Genomic DNA, 22,579 nt, shown 5'->3' on the forward strand with positions numbered 1-22,579 from the left:
TAAGCTTTTTTTAAATTAAGAAACTAGGCCAGGCACAGGGGCTCACGCCTGTAATCCCAGCACTTCGGGAGGCCAGGGCAGGAGGATCATTTGAAGTCAGGAGTTCGAGATCAGCCTGACCAACATGGTGAAACCCCGTCTCTACTAAAAATACAAAAATTAGCCACGCCTATAATCCCAGCTACTCAGGTGGCTGAGACACAAGAATTGCTTGAACCCAGGAAGTGGAGGTTGCAGTGAACTGAGATCATGCCACTGCACTCCAGCCTGGGAGACAGAGCAAGACTCTGTCTCAAAAGCAAAAAAAAGAAAAGAGACTAGACAAAAGAGCAAAATAAACCCGAGGCAAGAAGGAAAGAAGGAAATAATAAAGAAGAGAAATAAATAGTATTTTTTAAAACTTAAGAAAACTCCAGACATGGTTTCATTGGTGAAAACAGCTCAACATTTAAAGGGAAAATGGCACCAAGTCAACACACTCTCTTCCAGAAGACAGCAATACAGAAAATGCTTCTCAATTCATTTTATGACACCAGTATTACCATTTTTTTAAGAGGTGGTTTCACTATGTTGTTGTCCAGGCTGGAGAGCAGTGGCTATACACAGGCACCATCTCAGCGCACTGCAGCCTGGAACTCCTGGACTCCCGAGCAATCCTCCTACTCCTCAGCCTCCCAAATAGCTGGGACTACACACACACATATCACTGAGCCCAACCAGCATTACTCTTACATGGAAAACAAAGACAGTTTCAGAAAACTACAAGTATCCTGATAAATATAAACCCAAAAATTTATAACAAGATTTATGCAAATTGAACGCAACCACATATCAAAATTATACCCTGACCAAGTGAAGTTTACCCTGGAATGCAAAGTTCATTTTCTGAACATTTGAAAAGCAATGTCATTCACAGATTTAATAAAAAGAATCACGATTGTATCAATAGTTAAAATTTTTGACAAAAAGGTAAAAACGTTAGGTGATGATGTGTCAGTGTAGATTCATCAACTGTAACAAATGTATAAGCTTTCCTTTCCATAGAAATTTTAGAATTCACTTATGTATATCCATAAAGAATTCCTGGCTGGGCACGGTGGCTCACACCTGTAATCCCAGCACTTTGGGAGGCCGAGGCGGGTGGATCACAAGGTCAAGAGATCAAGACCATCCTGGTCAACATGGTGAAACCCTGTCTCTACTTAAAAAATACAAAAATTAGCAGGGCATGGTGGCGCGTTCCTATAGTCCCAGCTGCTCAGGAGGCTGAGGCAGGAGAATCACTTGAACCTGGGAGGCAGAGGTTGAGGTGAGCAGAGATTGCCCCACTGCACTCCATCTTGGCGACAGAGCGAGACTCCATCTCACCCAAAAAAAAAAAAAAAAAAAAAAAAAAAAATTCCTGGAGGGGTTTTGAGTGGTATTGTATTAAATCTATAGATTAATTTTGGAAAACTGATATTCTAGTTATTTTGAGTTTTCCAATCCAGGAACAGTATACCTTTCCATTAATTTAGATTTTTTATTTCATCAGTGTTTTGTGGCTTTTGGCATATAGCTCTTGTGTAGAACAAAATTAAAATTCCTTATTTCCTGGCCATAGCTGATTTAGTCTAGACCCCTCAACCCATTTAGTAGCCACAACCCATTATTACTATTTGGTAAGAACATTCTAGGTCAGGCGCAGTGGCTCACACCTATAATCTCAGCACTTTGGGAGGCCCAGGCGGGTGGATCACCTGAGGTCTGGAGTTCGAGACCAGCCTGCCCAACATGGTGAAACCCCGTCTCTACTAAAAATACAAAAATTAGCCAGGCAGGATGCCACCACAACTACTCGTGAGGCTGAGGCAGGAGATTCACTTGCACCTGGGAGGTAGAGGCTGCAGTGAGCCACGAGCATGCCATTGCACTCCAGCCTGGGCAACAAGAGTGAAATTCTGTCTCAAAAATAAACAAATGAGAACATTCTAAAGTTTACCGCATCAACAAAAGCAATGGAACTAAAAGGAAAATTTATTAGAGATATTCTTACTTGAGCTTCCTGAACTTTTTGAAGCTCTGATTGAAAGTCTTCCCCATTTCCATTGTCTTCATCAGTATCACTACAGACTCCACAAAAAAATGTAGGTGGAAGTTTTAACGTATCTGCTTTTGCCTTCTCTTCAACTGTTGGTTTCTTTTCCCAAACAATAATACATTCTTTCTCATTATCTGAAAAATCAGTACAACACAAGCAAACGAAATTAGATGAAGCCCAACTTCTCTACAACAATGGTAGTCATCAATAGAATCTACAGACCCAGGTAACAAGACCTGTACATGCTAATGAAAAACAAGGACCACCCAGAAAAGAATATTTTTCACCTAATGTTAAAGTATTTTAAATCACCATGGGCATAGTAAAATTGATAATTATAGAAATTACCAGACTAGGTTATTCCTTCTAAATAGAAGACTTGTTAAAAGCAGTATAAATGTCCTTTACATTTAACATACCTGCTGTATTTTCTTCCAAGGGTCTACATTTTTCTAAGCCATCCAGATACAGTTTTCCATTAAGTTTCTTGACAGCTGTTTCGAAATCTTCATCTTAAAATACAATTGATTAAAAGAATTTCTAGTTAATTTTGGGGGGTTTTCCTTGCTTAGGGACTATCTCCAACTTCACCCTTTCTCCCTCTCCCCATTTGAATTGCAGTCAATTTTGCCAATTTTATATCCTTAATACCTCTCTTACTGCTAGAGCTTTAGCTCAGCCTCTCATCTTGTTTGAGCTGCTCTCATTTTAACTCATCTTCCAATCTCCTTGTCCCATAATCCAATACTGTATACCACTGTCCAACTGATTCTATTGAGACTTTTAACTGCTCAGCTTAAAAAATGGCATACAAAGTTTTCCATTGGAACCTTGTCTGCCTTATCTCTCTTCCACATCTTTAAGACTCCAGAAAAATTATGATTATTTTAAATCCCCTCAAAACATGTGCCTGGCACATTAGCCATCCAAAAAATGCTTGCTCAATGATCACAGTCCTTTTGATCCTTATATCCATTGACCACTTACACATACATTTAGGGTGAATATACCTGCAAGGATATTAGTGATAAGTTCTAAGAGGCAGGCTTAAAATAATTACACCACACTCCCAATTTTACTAAGATTAGCAGGAACACAGTGTTTTTGAAATAACAAAAGTTTTACCATCCTCCTCTTCTTCACTAACATAATCTGGTCTATTCTTGTAGCAGAAGAAAGTTGGAGGAAGTTTCAGTTTGGTTGCAAGGGCTTTCTGCTCAGCGGTTGGAGTTAGTTCATATACAATGAGAACATCATCATCTGAGGGAGAATCCTCAGGTTTTTTCTTCTCTTTTGCTGTAACACCAGTCGAAAAAATCGACAAAGGTAAGGTATTAAGTATTGACATTAATACTCTAACTGAAAATAAAAACCATAGAACTTGTCTGCAGGTTAAAACAGCATACTGATAAAAAATACATATACTTTGATGCAGAGATGTACGATAATCATGAATTAGAATTAGCATCCTGATTTAGTGTTCTACCAAAAACTCTTAGTGAACATAGAATCTATTTAAAACCAAAGAAAACAAAAGTCTTGTGTTTACTTAATAGTTATTGAAAAGAATTACTACTAATTTCTAGAATTTAAAAAGGTTAAAAATTTGAAAGTGTTGCCTAACTATACTTAGCATACAGTAGGTTTATGAAAATATCCATGCATTTGCAGCAACTAAAAAAATCTGAAAGAAAACATAAGCAAGTATTAGTAGACATATGAAACTAATCCAAAGCCAACTGTGATTAGTTCCTGTAAGGAAAGTTAACAATTGCCAAGAATGGAAGGTGATTAGAGTTGCATCTACTTTGTCTACATTCCAAGCATGATACTAGATAAAATTAAATAAAACCGGTTACTCTATGGGTAACTAACACTATAAAATCTAAGATGATTCATATGGCTGAAAACCACCCATCTCCAGCCACCATCAATGCAAAGGGCAAAAAATTAGAGAGAGAAAAAACTTCTATATGCAACCTGTTCTGATCTATTAATGTAAAGAAGAATTTCTGGCTAAAGGAGTTTAATAAAGTAAGCCGGTCAAGAAGCATGCCATGTATACCAACTGGTGACAGGGAAACATTCTGAGAGCTATGCTGTCCAATATGGTAGCCTAGCAACATTCTATTAAAACCTTACAAGGTGGCTAGTCCAAATCAAGACATGCTAATACTAAGTGTAAACACACACACTGGATTTTGAAGACTTGGTGAAAAACAATAATGTAAAATATCAATTTTCATGTTAATTAGAAGTTAAAATGATATTTTGGATATCATGAGTGAAATCAAATATATCAATAAAATTACTTTCATCTGTTTCCCTTTTTAACTGTTTCTTTTTATTCTTTTTAATATGGCTACTAGAAAATTTATTTATTTAATTTATTTGAAATGTGGTCTTGCTTTGTCACCCAGAGCTGGAGTATAGTGATGTGATCATAGTTTACTGAAGCCTGGAACTTGTGGGCTCAAGTGATCCCTCTGCCTCAGCCTCCCAAGTAGCTGGGATTATAGGCACAAGCCTGCACCAAATGACAATTTTAAATTACATACACAGGTTATATTTTATTTCTATTGGATGACACTGCTCTGGAGAACCAGCGCCCTTCCTTTCACAATATTAAATTTGTCTTTCTCCTACATTATAAACAAAAACTTAGTATCATTACCTAGCTAGGAGAAATAACAGTACACCGTAAGATAAAGGTTCTTGTTCCAGTTCTGCTATTACTCAGTAAAGACACCTTGGGTAAATGAGATAGCCTCTCTTGGCCTCAGTTTACTCATGTCTAAAGTCTTCATTTCTAAGGTGCCTTGGGACAATGACATTATCAGATTCAAAACAGAATAAGGCTCTTTGTTCTACAGTAGTGTATAGACACATTCGTTCTTAGGTCAGGGATTCCTAACCTAGAGCTCACAGAAACTGTATGCAAGTATACATCCACTTTCGAAACTGTATGCTAGTATACATCCACTTTTAAGTTCACTTTTCATATTTCTCAAAGACTGTATCTTTAAAAATAAAAGATTAAGAGCTACCTTAGCCAGTAATAAAACTGGTATACTTAAAAAAAATCAGAGATTGTTACTTTATCATTGTACTTGTTTGGCATGGCTAAGATGTGTTACTGGTCACTAATGGTGAGATTTCACTTCCCCAACCTTTCTAGAAGGCCTTCAACAGATCCCACTTCTTGTTCCACTCTAGTAGCCACACTTCTAAAAATGATCTGTGCAACATATATAATACACAAGCTGTAGAATGCTGGCTGTTAAAAATGGGGTCCATTTTCAAATACAACATTTTTCTAAACCGTGCACAAAAGAACAGCCCTACAGGGACACTCTTCCATATTGTATACATGCCGTTGCCAATACATTTGAATACTGGCAGACGTTAGTGGCTAAAGATAAACATTAGATAAAACATAGGTCTTCATTGAGCAGACTTGAAATAACAGAGTAATGAAGTACATTACAAATCAGCATCCCAGTATATTTTAAAAAACAAACCAAAAATAAAGGATGTCATGCCACCAGTCAAAAGGTGCTTTGCTTAAACTGGCATTCTTTAACATGCATGTTGTAGTGTTAAGTACTTAATTTCATACAGCCACAGTTATTAATACTTTGCTAAGGGCTACCAGCTGCTAAAAACTGCTGTTATCTCATTCTGAGAATGCTAGTTCTATACCTTTGTTCTCAGGCTGTGAGGAAGGGGTGCTAGTCCAAAAGGCCATGGGATTAGATTTAAAAAGGCTAAAATTAAATCCTAGAAAATAAAGAATATTTCATTTTTTAACATTTTGGGAAACAAAATGAATATGCTTTTAAAACATAAAAAGCCAGAATCCCTCAATTTATACCACCAATCTGATTGTCTTATATATTCATTTACCCCTGTAGTTTCATTCTTTGCTCATTTAATAAATGAGCAAGACTAACATACAACATATAAAATGAGAACATCTCAGTATCATGTTCTTTTTTTTTTTTTTTTGAGACAAAGTCTCACTCTGTCACCCAGCCAGGCTGGAGTGCAGTGGCATGATTTCAGCTCACTGCTACCTCTATCTCCTGTGTCAAGTGATCCTCCTGCCTCAATCTCCTGAGTAGCTGCTAATTCTAGGCACGCACCACCATGCCCGGCTAATTTGTGTATTTTCAGTAGAAACAGGGTTTCACCATGTTGGCCAGGCTGGTCTCGAACTCCTGAGCTTAAGCAATCTGCCTACTTCAACCTCCGAAAGTGCTGGGATTCTAGGCATGAGCCACTGTGCCCGGCCTCAATATCATGTTTTCTGAGTGACAAACTGAACAAATGAAAATGAAAACTTTTTTTTAAAAAAAGTCTCATGTTAACGCGCATGATTCAAGCATGAGTCCGTACACTGTACTGAGTTCTTTTGCTCTGCCCTAGCATGATAGAAGTATCTTCCAGTTACTAAAATGTCTTAAACTAAGTTCTGTTGCTCTTTGAAACCTCACCGTGAACTTATTAAGGGAGAAAAATATATTGCTCAAATATTTTGGGGGTGTTCACAAAGCATCGTTTATATCCCAACATTAGTATTCTACAAAGAGTGCATCAAGTTAAACATTAAAAGAAAAATTGTGCTTAACTTTAACAACAAAGTACTTACCCTTTTCTGGTGTTTTAAATGTGTAATTGATTGAAGATTCTTCCGTTGGAAAGGAAGCAAAGAGATTTTTGACTTTGCTATCTGAAGACTGTTCGGTATCAGAGTTCTTTGACAGTTCACATTTGTTAGGTTCCACTTTGCTTTCAGATCCACTCTGGGCTACTGAACTAGTTTCACTATTGTTACTTTTCAAAGGTGCATTAAAACTAAATCCAAACAAAGACCCAGTGGCTGAACTGTTGCCAAATGCAAATGGTTTTGATTTTTCACTACTAAAAATGCTTTTAACAGACTCTGAACCAAATACAAACTTTGGAGGAGAAACCACTGCTTTTGTTGTTGTTTCAGATGTGCTAGACACTTCAACTTCTGAAGTTGCATCTGCTACATCATCACCCTGAATAACATCTGTCCTCTCTCTTGTGGTCTCTTCTAATACAGCTACAGCAATTTTGCCACATGGTGACTCTCTGGGAGTACCTGACCGAGAAACATGAGGTGTTATCAAAGAATCTTTTTCCTGGGCTGTTTTTGCTTCATCAAAAATTTTCTTAAATGAGTCTGCAACATCCTGTAGTTTAAAACGAACAGCTAAATGCTCTACTTTTCTTTCTCCATCTGCAAAATCACATGCAGTCCACACCCATACTCTTTCTGTCCCTTTCATATTTTGCAAAGTCATGTCTGGAGTTATTCTGTGATTGGCACAAAGTTTTAATACTTGGTCTCTTCTCATCACTATACGAACTTGCTTATTATCATAATTCTGTAAAATCTTTATATCACCAATGCCCCTTTCTTTCCACTGACCAACATCTTTATCGTATCTGTAGAGTTTTGCCCTGTGACTAAAAACAACTTGTTCATTTTCCTCACCACTGGATACTTCAACTAGATCAGGTAAAGGAACAACAGGTTCAAAGTACTGTCCATCTCTCTCTTCTTCTTGAGTAACATCAGATTCTTCATCAGTGCCAACTGATGTCCCACTCTGATTCAACTTGGCAGGAGACTTAGATGGACTCAAAGCAGATTTAAAACTGAAGTTAAATCCTGTTGTTGACTCACCAAAGCGGAAAAGATTTTTTCTCACAGGGCTACTTGCCAATGGAGAAGCATGTACTGAGCTACTACTAACACTATCATCCAAAGCATCTTCCCTTAAATCATAGTTATCCCATTCTAATGTGGGCCCAGTGTTTTCAGGATTGGGTTTTATTGTTGTGTCTGAGGCACTGGCAGAACCTGTACCTGAATTCTTATTCTCTTCTTCAGTGACTTTTGTTTGATCATTTGTCAAAAATGTCTTGAAATCTTTCAGTCCACTCTTCATTTCTTCAGCTCTCTGTATTAACTTGGCAGCTCTGCCAGTATCTACAAGTTTATGGGGAGTTTGAAGTGGTATGTCTAACAGAAGCCGCTGGCATTCCTCAAACTTCTGCTTGAATTCTTCAGCCAGCTCTGGTGTTTTAAATTTTGCTGCCAACTGCTCTAGTTTGGCATCACCATCAGAGAAATCACTGGCTAACCACATCCATGCTCTGTCTGATCCAGAGAGAGGCTTCAGATTCATCGTAGTCGTTATCCAATGATTAGCACACACTTTTAGTACTTGTTCTCTTCGCATCAGCATTCTTAGTTTGCCATTGACCTCATTTTTGAGAATTTTTAAGTTCCCCAAGCCCCTTTCTTTCCACTGACTTATCTCAGCATCAAACCTAAATAGTTTTACCCGCTGTGAATACAAAACTTTTTCATCTTCTTCTCCTGTTACAAGTTCTACTTTTTCAGGCATTTGAACTACTGGTTCAAAATGGATGTCATCACTGTCCTCAGTCTTATAGGCATCATCATCTTTCTCAAAGTCACCAGAAGTGTTTGCTTTATCGGCCGTTTTACCACATTGTGATGAGAATAATTTTTCTCCAGCACCTGAAAATCCCTTGAAATTGGGGTCTTTTTTGCCAAACTGAAATCCTTCTCCTGAGGTTGATTTTGCAAGATCTGCAAATGTAAAAGTGCTACTTGTTTGACCAAAAATCACACCACTACCATTCTTCTGGCTACTAATATCCTGAGCCTGGAAGCCAGAATCATTTTCAAGAGGCTTTTCACTTTTCTTTTCTTGATTCCCTGGTTCCGAAATGCCAAATTTAAATCCATCAGCAGACACAGGGATGGAAAATCCTTCTTTGGTTGACTTAAATTCTGTATTAGAAGAACCCTGAAACATAAATGAAGGTGAATTTTCTTGATCCACATGACCAAATTTGAATCCTTGCTCTGTATTGCCAAACTTAAAAGCTTTTTCTGAGAAATTACTTTTAAATCCTGTTCCCACCTGACTTCCAGAAGAGTCATGCAACTTCATTTCTGAGCCCAATGTGAAAGCTGAAGGAGCTTCTGCAATAGGTTTATGAGTTGGTTTAGAGGCATCACAAGCCACACATGTTAAGGAAGAACTCTCATTTTGTACACAGCAAACACTACAATCCCACTGTCCTTTCTTGATGAACATTCCTTCAAATCCACTCTTTGGAGCCTTGCTTACCTCCGAAGAGGTAGGTGTTGAAATTGCAGTTGTTTGATTTTGTTTACTTGGATACTGACAAGCAATACATTTGGTAGCACTGGCTTCATTTCTTACTAAGCACATACTGCAATCCCACTGTCCTTCCTTCTTAGTGAACATTCCCTCAAATCCACTCTTTGGAGCCTTGCTTGTCTCTGAAGAGGCAGGTGTTGAAATTGCATTAGTAGTCTGATTTTGTTTACCTGGATTCTGACAAGCAATACATTTGGTAGCACTGGCTTCATTTCTTAGTAAGCACACACTGCAATCCCATTGTCCTTCCTTCTTAGTGAACATTCCCTCAAATCCGCTCTTTGGAGCCTTGCTTGTCTCTGAAGAGGCAGGTGTTGAAATTGCAGAAGCAGTTTGATTTTGTTTACCTGGATTCTGACACGCAATACATTTGGTGGCACTGGCTTCATTTCTTACTAAGCACACACTACAATCCCACTGTCCTTCCTTCTTAGTGAACATTCCCTCAAATCCGCTCTTTGGAGCCTTGCTTGTCTCTGAAGTACCAAACTTAAAAGAGGCAGGAGCTGAAACAGAAGTAGATGGACTTGGTTTATCTGGATTCTGACAAGCAACACATCTTGTAGCATTTGCTTCATTTCGCACTAAGCATGAACTGCAATCCCACTGTCCTTCCTTCTTAGCAAACATGTCCTCAAATCCACTTTTTGGAGTTTTACTTGTCTCTGAAGTACCAAACTTAAAAGAGGCAGGTGTTGGAATAGCAGTAGCAGGTAGACTCTGTTTTCTCGGATTCAGACAAGCAGCACATTTTGTAGAGCTCCCCTCATTTTGTACCAAACATACACTGCACTCCCACTGTCCTTCCTTTGTAGAAAAAACAGATCTGAAGTCACTGTTAACAGGTTTAGGAAGATCTCCCTGGCCAAATGTAAATGAAGCCTGATGAACAAATGAAGATCCACTTTTGTTAGCAGATTTTGTGTTCTGACACGCAATGCACCTAGATACAGTAGGTTCATTTCTTACTAAACAAATACTACAATCCCAGTGACCTTCTTTCTTTGGAGTCATCAATGCAAATCGATCTTGAATATTCTCTGGGCCAGTTTTAGGAGTAAAAACAGTTTCAGCTAATGGTGGGCCAACGAGTTCTTTATTGCTTGGGTTTAGATTTTGGCATGATACACATTTCTTAGCAGTTGCAGCATTCTTTAATGAGCAGCTGTTACAATGCCACCAAGACCCTTCTTTCTTTCCAACTTGAAATTCAAAATTCATGTTTCCAGCATCAGATTTGCAAATATCCTTGTTATCATGACTTGTGGGTTCTTTTACAATTCTGATAGCCTGATTTGATGCTGTGGCTACATTTGTTCCTGGGGCTTTTAAAATGCTCTGGGCTTCTTCAAACTTGCACTTAAAAAGTGCTGCTTCCTCAGGAGTTTTGAACCTAATAGCAAGTTGTTCTGGTTTTGGCAACTCATCTGCATAATCAAGGGCATGCCAGACAAAAGATCTGTCTGATCCAGCATTTGGTGTCAATTTCATATCTGGACTGATATAATGATTTGCACAGATTTTCAACACTTGCTCTCGTCTCATTAGAAGGCGAATTTTACCAGATGTTTTATGCCTCAGTATTTTTACATTGCCAATCCCACGTTCCTTCCATTCTTTGGATTCTACATCAAAACGGAACAATTTCGCACGGTTGCAAAAGAATTCTTCTTCATCTTCCTCACCAGTTTTTACTTCAATCTTATCAGGAAGAGGTACTACAGGCTCAAAGTGAGGACCATCATCATCATCATCCCCATGGGCACTTCCTCCATCTGTCTCATGGTTCTTGTTTGCTGTCTCTAAAGTGGGTGTTCCAAATACTGATTTCCCTGGACCACGGAAAGTAAACATATCATCACTTCGCCGAAAACCAGAATTCTTTTGCTGAGCTGACCCCATGTTTTCTGTAAATGAAATTCCAGACACATTTTTGCTTCCAAAATTGAATGTATTTCGAGGCCCAATGGTCTGACCACCAGGAATTGGTTTGGGTCCACTATAGCCATCTCCTTGCAAGGGTTTATCTGAAGTCAGGAGACCTAAAAGGCTTTCACTATTACTGTAAGCTGCAGGAGGGGGCTGTGTCACAACCTGTGGTGAGGAAAATGTGAAGTCACCATCATTTGATTTAAAATTTGAGTTAAATTTAAAAGGAGGTGGCTGTGTTGTGTGTGCTGGTGTTGGCAAAGATGGCCTTATTCCTTCACCTGGCATGGGCTGAACAAAATTAGTTTTCCCAAATTCTATAGTCTTAGATTCTGCAGATCTTGAAGCATGAGCTGCAACTGGAGGTTTTGTGAAATATCCTGGTTCTGGCAAAGGTGGATTTGTGCTTGTCTGCTGAACATTGTAATTAAAGTAATCATCACCCCTGGGCGATAGAATTCCTGTTGCAGGAGACTCAAAACGCAATGCAGGAGGACCATACATCTCCTGAGAGAACATACAAGCAGATGAGCTTTGCACTGGTGGTGTGTGCATCTGTTGCGGATAGGCATAAATATGCTGTTGGGGTGGAAGCCTATTCATGCCATAGACTGGGCCCTAGAAGACAGAAAGTTAAAACATTTTGTAGATTGTCTACAAAACTACAGATAACTAAATGCAAACCAATTCTCACAAACTTCAAACATGAATATTAAGTGAAGAAGATATCATTAGGGGATGTAGTACACGTCATTAACCCGTTTATGCCAGAGGCTGCAAATTTTCTGTGTGAAAAACCAGACCTTGGCAATGACCCTGAGCAGTAAGATATAAATAACTCCCATAAGCTTAGTGTTCCAATAATGGAACACTAGGCATAAATAGGTTAAGAGAAAACCACATTGCTACAAAGATACTTGCATATATACTTGGCATATAATGAAAATTAATTACAGCATCTTAAAATCTACAACTAAAGTTATAAAATAAATACCATCTTCATTCCTAAACAATTTATCAAATGATGTTAATAATGATGATGATGATGATGATGGTAACATTTATTGAGCATTTATTAATGTGCCAGCTGGGCACTATTCTAAGCACTTTACATTATTATCTCATTTTAATATCCTCAAAAACCCTATGAATTAAGGTATTATTATTATCCTCATTTTACATATGAGGCAATTGATGCATTGAGAGGTTAAGAAACTTGCCTGTGGTCAAAATAAGCAGAAGAGCAAGGGTCTAAATGCACCCCATCACTCTGTCCTCAAAGCTATCACATTCAACTACCACTGTAATTTTGAGTCTTCAATCAATTGTTATATATATAGCTGTATCAGGCCTGAAAGTACTTACCACATAGTGGGTCAGCAAGGGCATTGTAGTTCTATTTCTGTTAAAACAGAATGATGAAGGATCCACCACTACCACTCCCATTTTTAAAATATTCTAAATATTCACACTTATTGTAACACAAAAGGTGACTAAGAAGTATAATTTCTATATCTGGAGATAAATTTAAATTATCTACACCTTAAGGGACATAAAAGTTTTAATACTGAACTGCTTTCTTGAATTTCTTTGAAGGAACCCTAAACAATTTAAAATGGAAATAATTATAAATGTATAAATTATTCCTTTGTTACCTTTGTGGGAGTAACATTAGCTGCTGGTCTGAGAAGATACTGGGAATTATATGCTGGTGACTGACTATAATATACTGAAGGGCCAGTAGTTGCAACTAAAAAAAAAAAAAGAAAATAAAGAAAACACTGTTAAAGTCTATACTACAGTTAAGACTATCTAGGCAAGAGCTATAAATACAAAAACAATAGAAATTAAAGAAAGATTTAACTACATAAATTTTAAATTTCTGTACATCAAAATACACCAATCAAGATTATCAAATGACAAACTAGAAAAAAACTGCTAAATATGACATGAAGAATAAGAGAATAGCATCGCGTGATCAACAAGAACAACTACCTCACAAGCATTAAAAAAGGAATAAAGAAGAAAGTAGCTGGTGCCTTTTCTAAGAAAGATCAGTATGATGTGGAATTATGGACATTCAGTCACAGAAAGGACGTAAGGAACCAAGATGCCATCTGATGGTCAATGCATTTGAAGTGGGTCTAGAAAATCTGCAGAAAGACTAGGTTGTATTTTGTAAACTAAAGCTATTACTGCTAATGTTCAGCTCAAAAATCACCTGACAAATTCATGGAAAGGATCTCACAAATAACACAAAATGTGTTCCTTGGCTTAAAACAAAAAGCACATCAACACTCATGCTGATGTAAACTATCTGCTCCGCCTGTTCTGTGTTTTACCAGGAAGCCACACAACTAGAAGGCACCCATGTTAATGGCAAAACTACCAACAGTCATTTGCTTGAACTGTTTTATGACAGTTTTACCAGAAAACCACCAAAAGACCTTTTATGCCTGTACATGGAAGAAGAAACAAATTGTGCCAAGAGGTTCCAAACAATTGCCTCTGGAAAGCACTGAAAAATCAAGACCTAGAAAAGGCTAGCCAGAAGCCCAAGTTTGATTTTGGAAACCTAATAGAGGTGAGGATAGCAATTTGGAAATTCCTATGGGGAGGAAGCAGGCACAGAACACAGAACAACCTGACAGAAAATGGCCCAAGAATCTTAAAGTCTTACGAGATGTCTGTCTGCATGAAAGCAAAAAGAAAAAATAAAAAAATAAAATTTTAAATTAAAAAAAAAATCTTAAAGTCTGAAATTTAAGTAGGGACTTTAATTGACTACTGACTCTAAACTGTGGGGAAAAAAACTAAAGAGCTCTAATAAATCTACTAAAAGTAATCTAATTTTGAAAGCACCACATGAATAGACAATTTAGGAAAGAAATATAATAGCCTCAAGGGCCGTGTTTTTGAAGTGAGCCTCGAAAATCTGCAAAATGACAAGGCTGCATCGTCCAAACTCAAGCTATTATGAAAACATTCAGGTCAAAAAAATTACCGACAAATTCATGCAAAGGATCTCACAAGGAACACAAATGTGTTCGTTTGCTTAAAAAAAACACATTAACACTCATGTTGATACACAAACTCTTCTCCATCTGTTCTGTGAGTTTTACCAAAGAAACCAAACAACTGGAAGGTACCCACGTCGAAGATGGCAAAACTGCCAACAGCCATTTGCACAAACTGTTGAGCATGACTAGTATTAAAAAAAACTTAAAAATTGGTATCACTTTTGTTCCTACAAATTGGCAAAGGATTTTATAAACTAGTAAGTCAGCATTAGCAAAAGTGCGAAGATGGCACTATCAGATACTAGTGGTAAGAACATAAACTGATTCTACAAAACTAGGACAGTGTCCTAGAATTTGTAATGGCATAAACCAGAAACAACATAAATAAAGGAACAGAATTTACAGTACTTCCATGTGATGGGATACCACAAACTCATTAATATTCAAAAACATTTCAGTTTAAAAATGCTCAGAACTAAAGTAACATTTAAAAAACAGGCTAGCTGATCCACACACAACATACTAACATGGTAACAATCTCATAAAAAATACTATATGTATAGAGAAAGAACCAGAAGGAAATGCTCTCAAATATAAGAAATGTTAATAAGATGGTTAGTTTTTAGTTTTCTTCAACCTGTTCAGTACTTCTGAGCATCTCCTACGAGCTTATTAATCTTTAATTTTAATCATCTTATTTTAAAAAAATAAGGACCATCTTGATATGTCTACTATTAAGGAAAAAAAATGTATGAACACAGGAACAGAAATCAGGAGATCCTGGCTCTCCCCCTTTCAGTGCCACAAAGCTGTTCTGTGATTGGAGTCTCCATTTTTCTCAATTGTAAAATGAGGATGTGCTGTTTGTACACATTTCATAGGGTCATTGCAAGAATAAAATGAGACAATGAGAATGTTGTATTTATATGCTTGTAAAAGAACAGAAGACCTTTTATACCTGTACACAGAAGAAATGGAACTCATGACCCAAAAGGCACCAAATAACTGACTGCACACAGCACTAAAAAAGCCCCAGAAAAGGTCAGCCCGTTTGTTTATCCTCTTACAAGGACCTATATGATGTGTAAGGTTTTTAAGTAAATAAGGTTTGAGTGTTAGACATTTCATATACTTATCTATGACTTATGACATTTAATAAGCTTCACTTCACAAAGATTTTCTGTTACTTTGCTTGTGTTGAGAAGATACCATCGCAAAAGGCTAGTGGGGTTGCTTTAACTATATGAACCATCACACAAATGTGCTCATCTAAACTAGATTTTATTCTAAATCTTTCCTGGGCTAAAAAGAGAGAAAAAAAAATGTGCACTACTACCATTTCAGGAGTCTGTCTTACGTAAAAGGAACATTTTTTGTTTTTTCTGGCTGCCTGGGAGCAATGTATTATACTGGCAAGTGCTTTGGAGTTACACCACTGGAGTTTGAATCTTGGTTCTATCAATAACTAGCTGTATAATAATGAGTAAGTTACCTAACCTTTCTTTATCCATTTCCTCTTTTATAAAAAAGGGATTAATAATGGTACCAGCCATTCTAAGTTACTGTAATTAAATAAAATTACGTTCACAAAGCACTTTTGCACATAGCCAACCCACAGTAAACACTAATAGTAACCTTAGTTCATTAACTGTTTACTGTATACTCTAATAAATGTCTGATATACACCCACGCCCATCTGCACATACACAAATGCTCATAGTAATTATGTGAGGCAAGTATTATCTCCACATTTCAAACAGGTTAATTTACACAGCTATTACAGTGACAGAGCACAACTTAAAAACCCAGTATGATTCAGGTCCAAAGTCCTTTTCTTTCTTTATATAACCATAATATTTCAAATTAAGTAAGATTTCCTATATAATGTCCTGCCTCTCATCATTATCATCAAAATAATTCCCCAGAGGTGTAGGTTCTTAATTAAGCATTTCTTAGTGCATAACTCTATTCATTAACATTTTTCAATTTAAGGAATAATCTCATCTCAGACAGCTTATCTGAGGTGTGGATTAAGGGTTCTTTAAGCCTTTATATACACGTGATCACATACAGCTCGTCTTTTCTGCTTGGGGTTATAAAAATCTCAGTAACACCAAATATAGCTTTTGAAGTAACATATAAACAGACGTTGACATGTACATTAACAAATATATATAAACAAGGTGATTTCACAAGTTATCTACTTAAAAGAGGCTAGTAAAGTAGTTTTACTAAAATATGCGATTATCCACTTGCCAGCTCACCTGTTAGTGGAGCCCCATGAAATGTCTGTGACCCCTGATACCCATCAGGCACTGAGTCTGGTCCATAACTCTCTGTGGGCCAACGATGAGGGGATGCTGAGTTACTGCTATTTAGTTTCAACTCCTGCATTTCTTTCTATTGGAAGAAAAAAAAATCAAATAATTTTAAACATTTAATTATATCATGCCAGAAACAGTGCTGGGGAAACTTACTCTTTTAAATTTAAATAACTGATTTTTCTTTTTTTTTCGAGATGGAGTCTCGATCTGTCATCCAGGCTGAAGTGCAATGGCACAATCTTGGCTCACCGCAACCTCCACCTCCTGGGCTCAAGCAGTTCTCCCACCTCAGCCTCCTGAATAGCTGGGATTTACAGGCATCAGCCAGCACACCCGGCCAATGTTTTGCATTTTTAAAGTAGAGACGGGGTTTCACCATGTTTGCCAGGCGAGTCTTGAACTCCTGACCTCAACTGATCCACCGCCTTGGCCTCCCAAAGTGCTGGGATTATAGGTTGTATCTTTTTTTTTTTTTTTTTTTTTTTTGGAGACGGAGTCTTGCTGTGTCACCCAGGCTGGAGTGCAATGGCCAGATCTCGGCTCACTGCAAGCTCCGCCTCCCGGGTTCACGCCATTCTCCTGCCTCAGCCTCCCGAGTAGCTGGGACTACAGGCACCCGCCACCTCGCCCGGCTAGGTTTTTTTTGTATTTTTTATTAGAGACGGGGTTTCACCGTGTTAGCCAGGATGGTCTCGATCTCCTGACCTCGTGATCCGCCCGTCTCGGCCTCCCAAAGTGCTGGGATTACAGGCTTGAGCCACCGCGCCCGGCCTTTTTTTTTTTTTTTTTGAGACAGTGTCTCGCTCTGTCCCCAGGCTGGACTGCAGTGGCACTATTTCAGCTCACTGCAAGCGCCGCCTCCTGGATTCATGCCATTCTCCAGCCTCAGCCTCCCGAGTAGCTGGGACTACAGGCACCCAACAACATGCCCGGCTAATTTTTTGTATTTTTAGTAGAGATGGGGTTTCACGGTGTTAGCCAGGATGGTCTCGATCTCCTGACCTCGTGATCTGCCTGCCTCAGCCTCCCAAAGTGTTGGGATTACAGATGTGAGCCACCGTGCCTGGCCCTGATTATATCTTTTGAAAAATTCTATTTGCCAATGAGTTCTAGGTACCTGGTGCCAATTTTAAAATATGATTCTTAATTTGTTAAAACTTTACCTGCTCCCATTTTCATTCCTTAATACAAAACCTAATTCGTTAACTCTCTCACCTAAACAAATAACCTCTCCTAAATGATCATACCTTCGTTTCTATTCTACACTTGCCTACATTAATCTTTCTGACATTCACTTCCAGCCAAGACAATTCCCTGCTCAAAAAAACAAGTAACTTCAAATTAAACTTCTTTCCCCAACTTTCACAGTCCTCTAACATTACACTGAACATCTTTTCAGTGTGTTCTTTCTACACTGCTTTACTTTTCTGTCCATCTGGACTACTTGACATTCCAAATCACCTCCCCAAACTAGCTTTTCACTTAACCCCGTGCTGTAACAAAATACAACTAATTCTCAAGGTGATGTTCAAATGCCCCACCCGGAAAGGGAAAAAAGTAGTAGCTGCAGAGAATTTATTATGTATATAATAATATGTCCAACGCACTTAAACTCTTAATTTTTATGCTGTCTACACTGTAGACGGTAAACAATATTGGCTCCTACCTTAAAATGAGAGAAAGGGATGCAGGGAATAATAGCTGGAATTTGAACCAGATCTGACTCCAAAAATGTTTTCTTAACACAACTCTGCTGCCTTGACAAGATGGCAGATAGATACAATGCCATCTAGTGTAGCTATGTGACTATCTGATCTCTGCTGAAGAAAACTAAATGACAGCACCATACCCAACCCTAGCACCTACAAAATGTCCCCTTACAAAACAGACACTTAACAGGAAATCTTTCTTTTTCCAAAGAAACTGTAGTGGTATCAGAAAACAGGTAAATTTTGAAAAGTTTCAAACTTCTCTGTATCAGCCCCGGAATCTGACCAGTTGTAACAAGTGAGGTCAGAGACAGATCTAGCATGTCTGCTTTTTCTACAAGTGTTTCAAATAAAAATTTCCCAGAAAGACCTAACTATGAGGTCCAAAACTATCTCAAATTTTCAAGCTAAATAAAATTTCCCCCACTCATTCATCTACAGTGCCTAGTCCCGATGCTACATACACACATCCAAGAAATAAGAAACTAGTGGAATCGCCTGGAAAACTTTATGGTCACTGTTGGTATGCGCAACACAGCTGTGAATTTGCAATCACTGTTTTAACTGTAATTTTTAACATTCAATGTGAACTGGCTTCAATAATTCTCTCATTTTAAAGATAAGAAGCCAAACAGTCACAAAGGAAGTGACTGGCCCAAGATCATTAATTAATGGCAGAGTCAGTACTAGTACCAAGCTTTTCAAGCTAATGGACTAGTGCTCCACTATACTTCCAGAGAATACAATGTCGGTAGCCTGAAACCTGTATGTTAAGTCAAAATTGTATGTAATTATCATAGGCCACGACTACACAAAATTAACATTCAAAATTTTGGTGCAAATTCAAAAATGTCTTCCCCACCAAATAGTATTCTCTTAAGTTGCAAGCACTGCTGATCACACTGTAATAATCACCACATATCAGCATATCCTTGGTGTAACTTTAGAAGTATGAGTAATTTAGTTCTTGCCTGGTAAGCATGAAAGAACATACTTGTATTTCCAATTCCAAAAAAGTCAAACTCCTTTGAACCCTATTGTTAAAATAACATATACATACGTAACTATTTCCTTACATAATTAAGTCAAATTCTTATGGAAGCATTAAAATACAGTAAGACTTTTTGAAGCTCAGACCACTTTTAATTCCTAGCTATAAATTTGAAACACATGTACTCCACAGTTAATCTGGGAATGAACTCATAGACCAGAATATGATTAGTACATTGCAGTAGTTGAATCACTCAGGAACCTTCTCTGTGCCAGGAATTCTAATATTTTAAATAAAACAGTCTCTACCTTTGAAGGTCTCAAATTTTGTGGAAGATGAGGAGAGAGACACATAAAGTACTTTCAAAAATATGGTAAAGGGCTGGGCGTGGTGGCTTACGCCTATAATCCCAGCACTTTGGGAGGCCAAGGTGGGCAGATCACCTGAGGTCAGAAGTTCAAAACCAGCCTGGCCAACATGGTGAAACCCTGTGTCTACTAAAAACACAAAAATTAGCCGGGCCTGATGGCGGGTGCCTGTAATCCCAGCTACTCGGGAGGCTGGGACAGGAGAATCACTTGAACCTGGGAGGTAGAGGTTGCAGTGCGCCAAGATTGCGCCATTGCACTCCAGACTGGGCAACAGAGTGAGACTCCATCTCAAAACAAAACAAAATATGGTAAAGGGTCAAGACTGAGGTATGTAGGCTGGGCGCAGTGGCTCACACCTGCAATCCCAGCACTTCGGGAGGCTGAGCCAGGAGCTCAAGGCCACCCTGGGCAACTTGGCAAAATCCCATCTCTACAAAAAATACAAAAACTAGCTGGGCATGGTGGCGTGTGACTATTTGTAGTCCTGGCTTCCCGAGAGGCTGAGCTAAGAGGCTCTCTTGAGCTAGGAGGTCGAAGCTGCAGTAAGCTGTGGTCATACCACTGCACTCCAGCCTGCACAACAGAACAAGACCCTGTCTTTTAAAAAAAAAAAAAAAAAAAAAAAGACAAAACGTCCCCTTGCCATACTATTTGGATGGCAAGGGGACATTCTGACCAGCTTCAGAAAAAAAGCAAGGGAGTGGCCAGGGAAGGAATCTTGGAATAAAAAGTATAGCTAGAGAAATTAAGTAACTTACCTTAATGGCCTCTACTTGTTGGCAAATCATTTTCAGTAAAGAATTCTGATCTTCTGCCCATCGAGGTGGTGTTTTGGGAGAATACTAAAAAAAAATAAAAATAATAAAACAGTATTTAAAACACTTAGAAACATATTTCACAATGAAATGATTCATTTCTTCCCTGTGTACCTTGTAACTTTTACTTGGTGATAGTGAATATTTGGTAGGAGACGGTGTAGAATGTTTTATTTCTGAATCTGCATTTCGCAAAGAACCGTTTTTATAAAGAGGACCTCCTTCACTATAGTCTTCGAGTTCCTGCATGACTGAATTAAGCATCTCTTTTACAGACTCCAGGGGCACAGGCAACTAAAAATAAAAGACATTAATTAACAGCTTTCATTTGCAAAAAATTCCAAAAGTAAAAACTCTAAAATATTTACATTTTTGTCACTTTAATAAGCACTTTATACTTTAATAATATACGTGAAAGTTTTTTAAATTATCTTTCTTTTTCTGTTGTTTTGTATAGTTTTTTTTTTTTTTTTTTTTTTTTTTGAGACGGAGTCTCACGCTGTTGCCCAGGCTGGAGTGCAGTGGCGCGATCTCGGCTCACTGCAAGCTCCGCCTCCCGGGTTCCCGCCATTCTCCTGCCTCAGCCTCCTGAGTAGCTGGGACTACAGGCGCCCGCCACCGCGCCCGGCTAATTTTTTGTATTTTTAGTAGAGACGGGGTTTCACTGTGGTCTCGATCTCCTGACCTTGTGATCCGCCCGCCTCGGCCTCCCAAAGTGCTGGGATTACAGGCTTGAGCCACCGCGCCCGGCCGTTTTGTATAATTTTTATTTTTTTGTCTTTATTCTATAATTTTTTTCTTCATGAACACAGAAAAATGGTATACAATCTAACATCTTCGGATTCTAAAGTCCACGCTCTTTCTATTACTTCTGTTAGCCATGAAAATGATAAAAGAATGTTAACTTAGAAAGCTTTTCCAAGGGAACAAAATAAGTTACTGATGTTTCCTAACTGATTTTGAATGGTGACAGAAATAGAGATGCTACAATACACCAGACAACATAAATCCTAATAAAAGAGTAGCAACACAAATTAATCAACAAAACACTCAGAAGACTGAACATAATTTAACATCATCATGACAATCTCAAACAGCTGACAGCAAGAAAACAAGGGCGTTCATAATGGCTGATGAAGATGAGAAGAAATGCTCTTAAGTTGTCAGCAACAACTTTCAATTTCAGCAGAGTTCATTAAGAATTAGTCCTGAGGTTATATTTGTTTTGATTACATTGCTAAGATAACAAAATCAATGTCTTATCTTAGAAATCTTTTCTAATTCCCCAGGAAGTACTTTTTAAGAACATATACCTAGATTTCCAAGTTTAAAAAGACTCACCAAACCTAAGACAAAGCAAGCAAATATAAGCATTTAGACACACACATCCCTTCCATGCATTAGTAACAACATATTACTGAGTATTTTTGAAATTACCAAAATGTAAGACCAACGCAAAAACACTAATCAGTGAGTTATCTGTAAGAATATACATACAACAACCTGCTACTTACTTTCTTGACCACTGAAAGATTTGAATCACTGTCATCTAAAATCTTTATTAGGTAGTCCCTGGTCTTTCTCAGATAATTTTTGCATTCTTCTTGTTCTTCAGGAGAAAGGGCATCATTTTCAATGTCTTCTGCCTTCCTGTGAAAAATCTACACAAATAGTGCTTTTATGAAATAATCAGGTTTTTTAAAACAAAAAACTTTTAGCTTGGCCAGGCATGGTGGCTCATGCCTGTAATCCCAGCTACACGGGAGCTGAGGCACAAGAATCGCTTGAGCCTGGGAAGCAGAGGTTGCAGTGAGCCAAGATCGTGCCACTACACTCTAGCCTGGCCAACAAAGAAACCCTGTCTTTAAAAATAAATAAATAAATAAACAAACAAACAAACAAATAAAACTTTTCGCTCAAGTACCACATCTACTTACCAGTGCAAGATTCCAATAAGAAACAACACTTTTTATAGATTCAAAAGCAGTCATAGCATCTTCTATATTTCCATTTACTGCATCCAATATAGCAAAAGTTATGTGTGCGTCTTCTTCATATGCACCAATTTCTGATGCCTAAACACA

General features: G+C 38.0%; 1 protein-coding gene across 1 annotated transcript in view; it reads right to left on the reverse strand.

Moving 5' to 3' along the window:
• Positions 1–15,007: 15,007 nt before the first annotated feature.
• Positions 15,008–22,579, reverse strand: part of LOC126933442 (ranBP2-like and GRIP domain-containing protein 3) — a 45,729-nt gene continuing 38,157 nt past the window's right edge. Inside the window, 7 exon segments of the mRNA XM_050753159.1 lie at positions 15,008–15,107; positions 15,109–15,145; positions 16,550–16,685; positions 20,439–20,522; positions 20,610–20,789; positions 22,010–22,156; positions 22,433–22,570. Coding sequence (XP_050609116.1) covers positions 15,056–15,107; positions 15,109–15,145; positions 16,550–16,685; positions 20,439–20,522; positions 20,610–20,789; positions 22,010–22,156; positions 22,433–22,570 — 774 coding nt within the window. The 3' untranslated portion in view covers positions 15,008–15,055.

Source organism: Macaca thibetana, chromosome 13 (assembly GCF_024542745.1).
Source record: "Macaca thibetana thibetana isolate TM-01 chromosome 13, ASM2454274v1, whole genome shotgun sequence".
Classification (NCBI taxonomy): Eukaryota; Metazoa; Chordata; class Mammalia; order Primates; family Cercopithecidae; genus Macaca; species Macaca thibetana.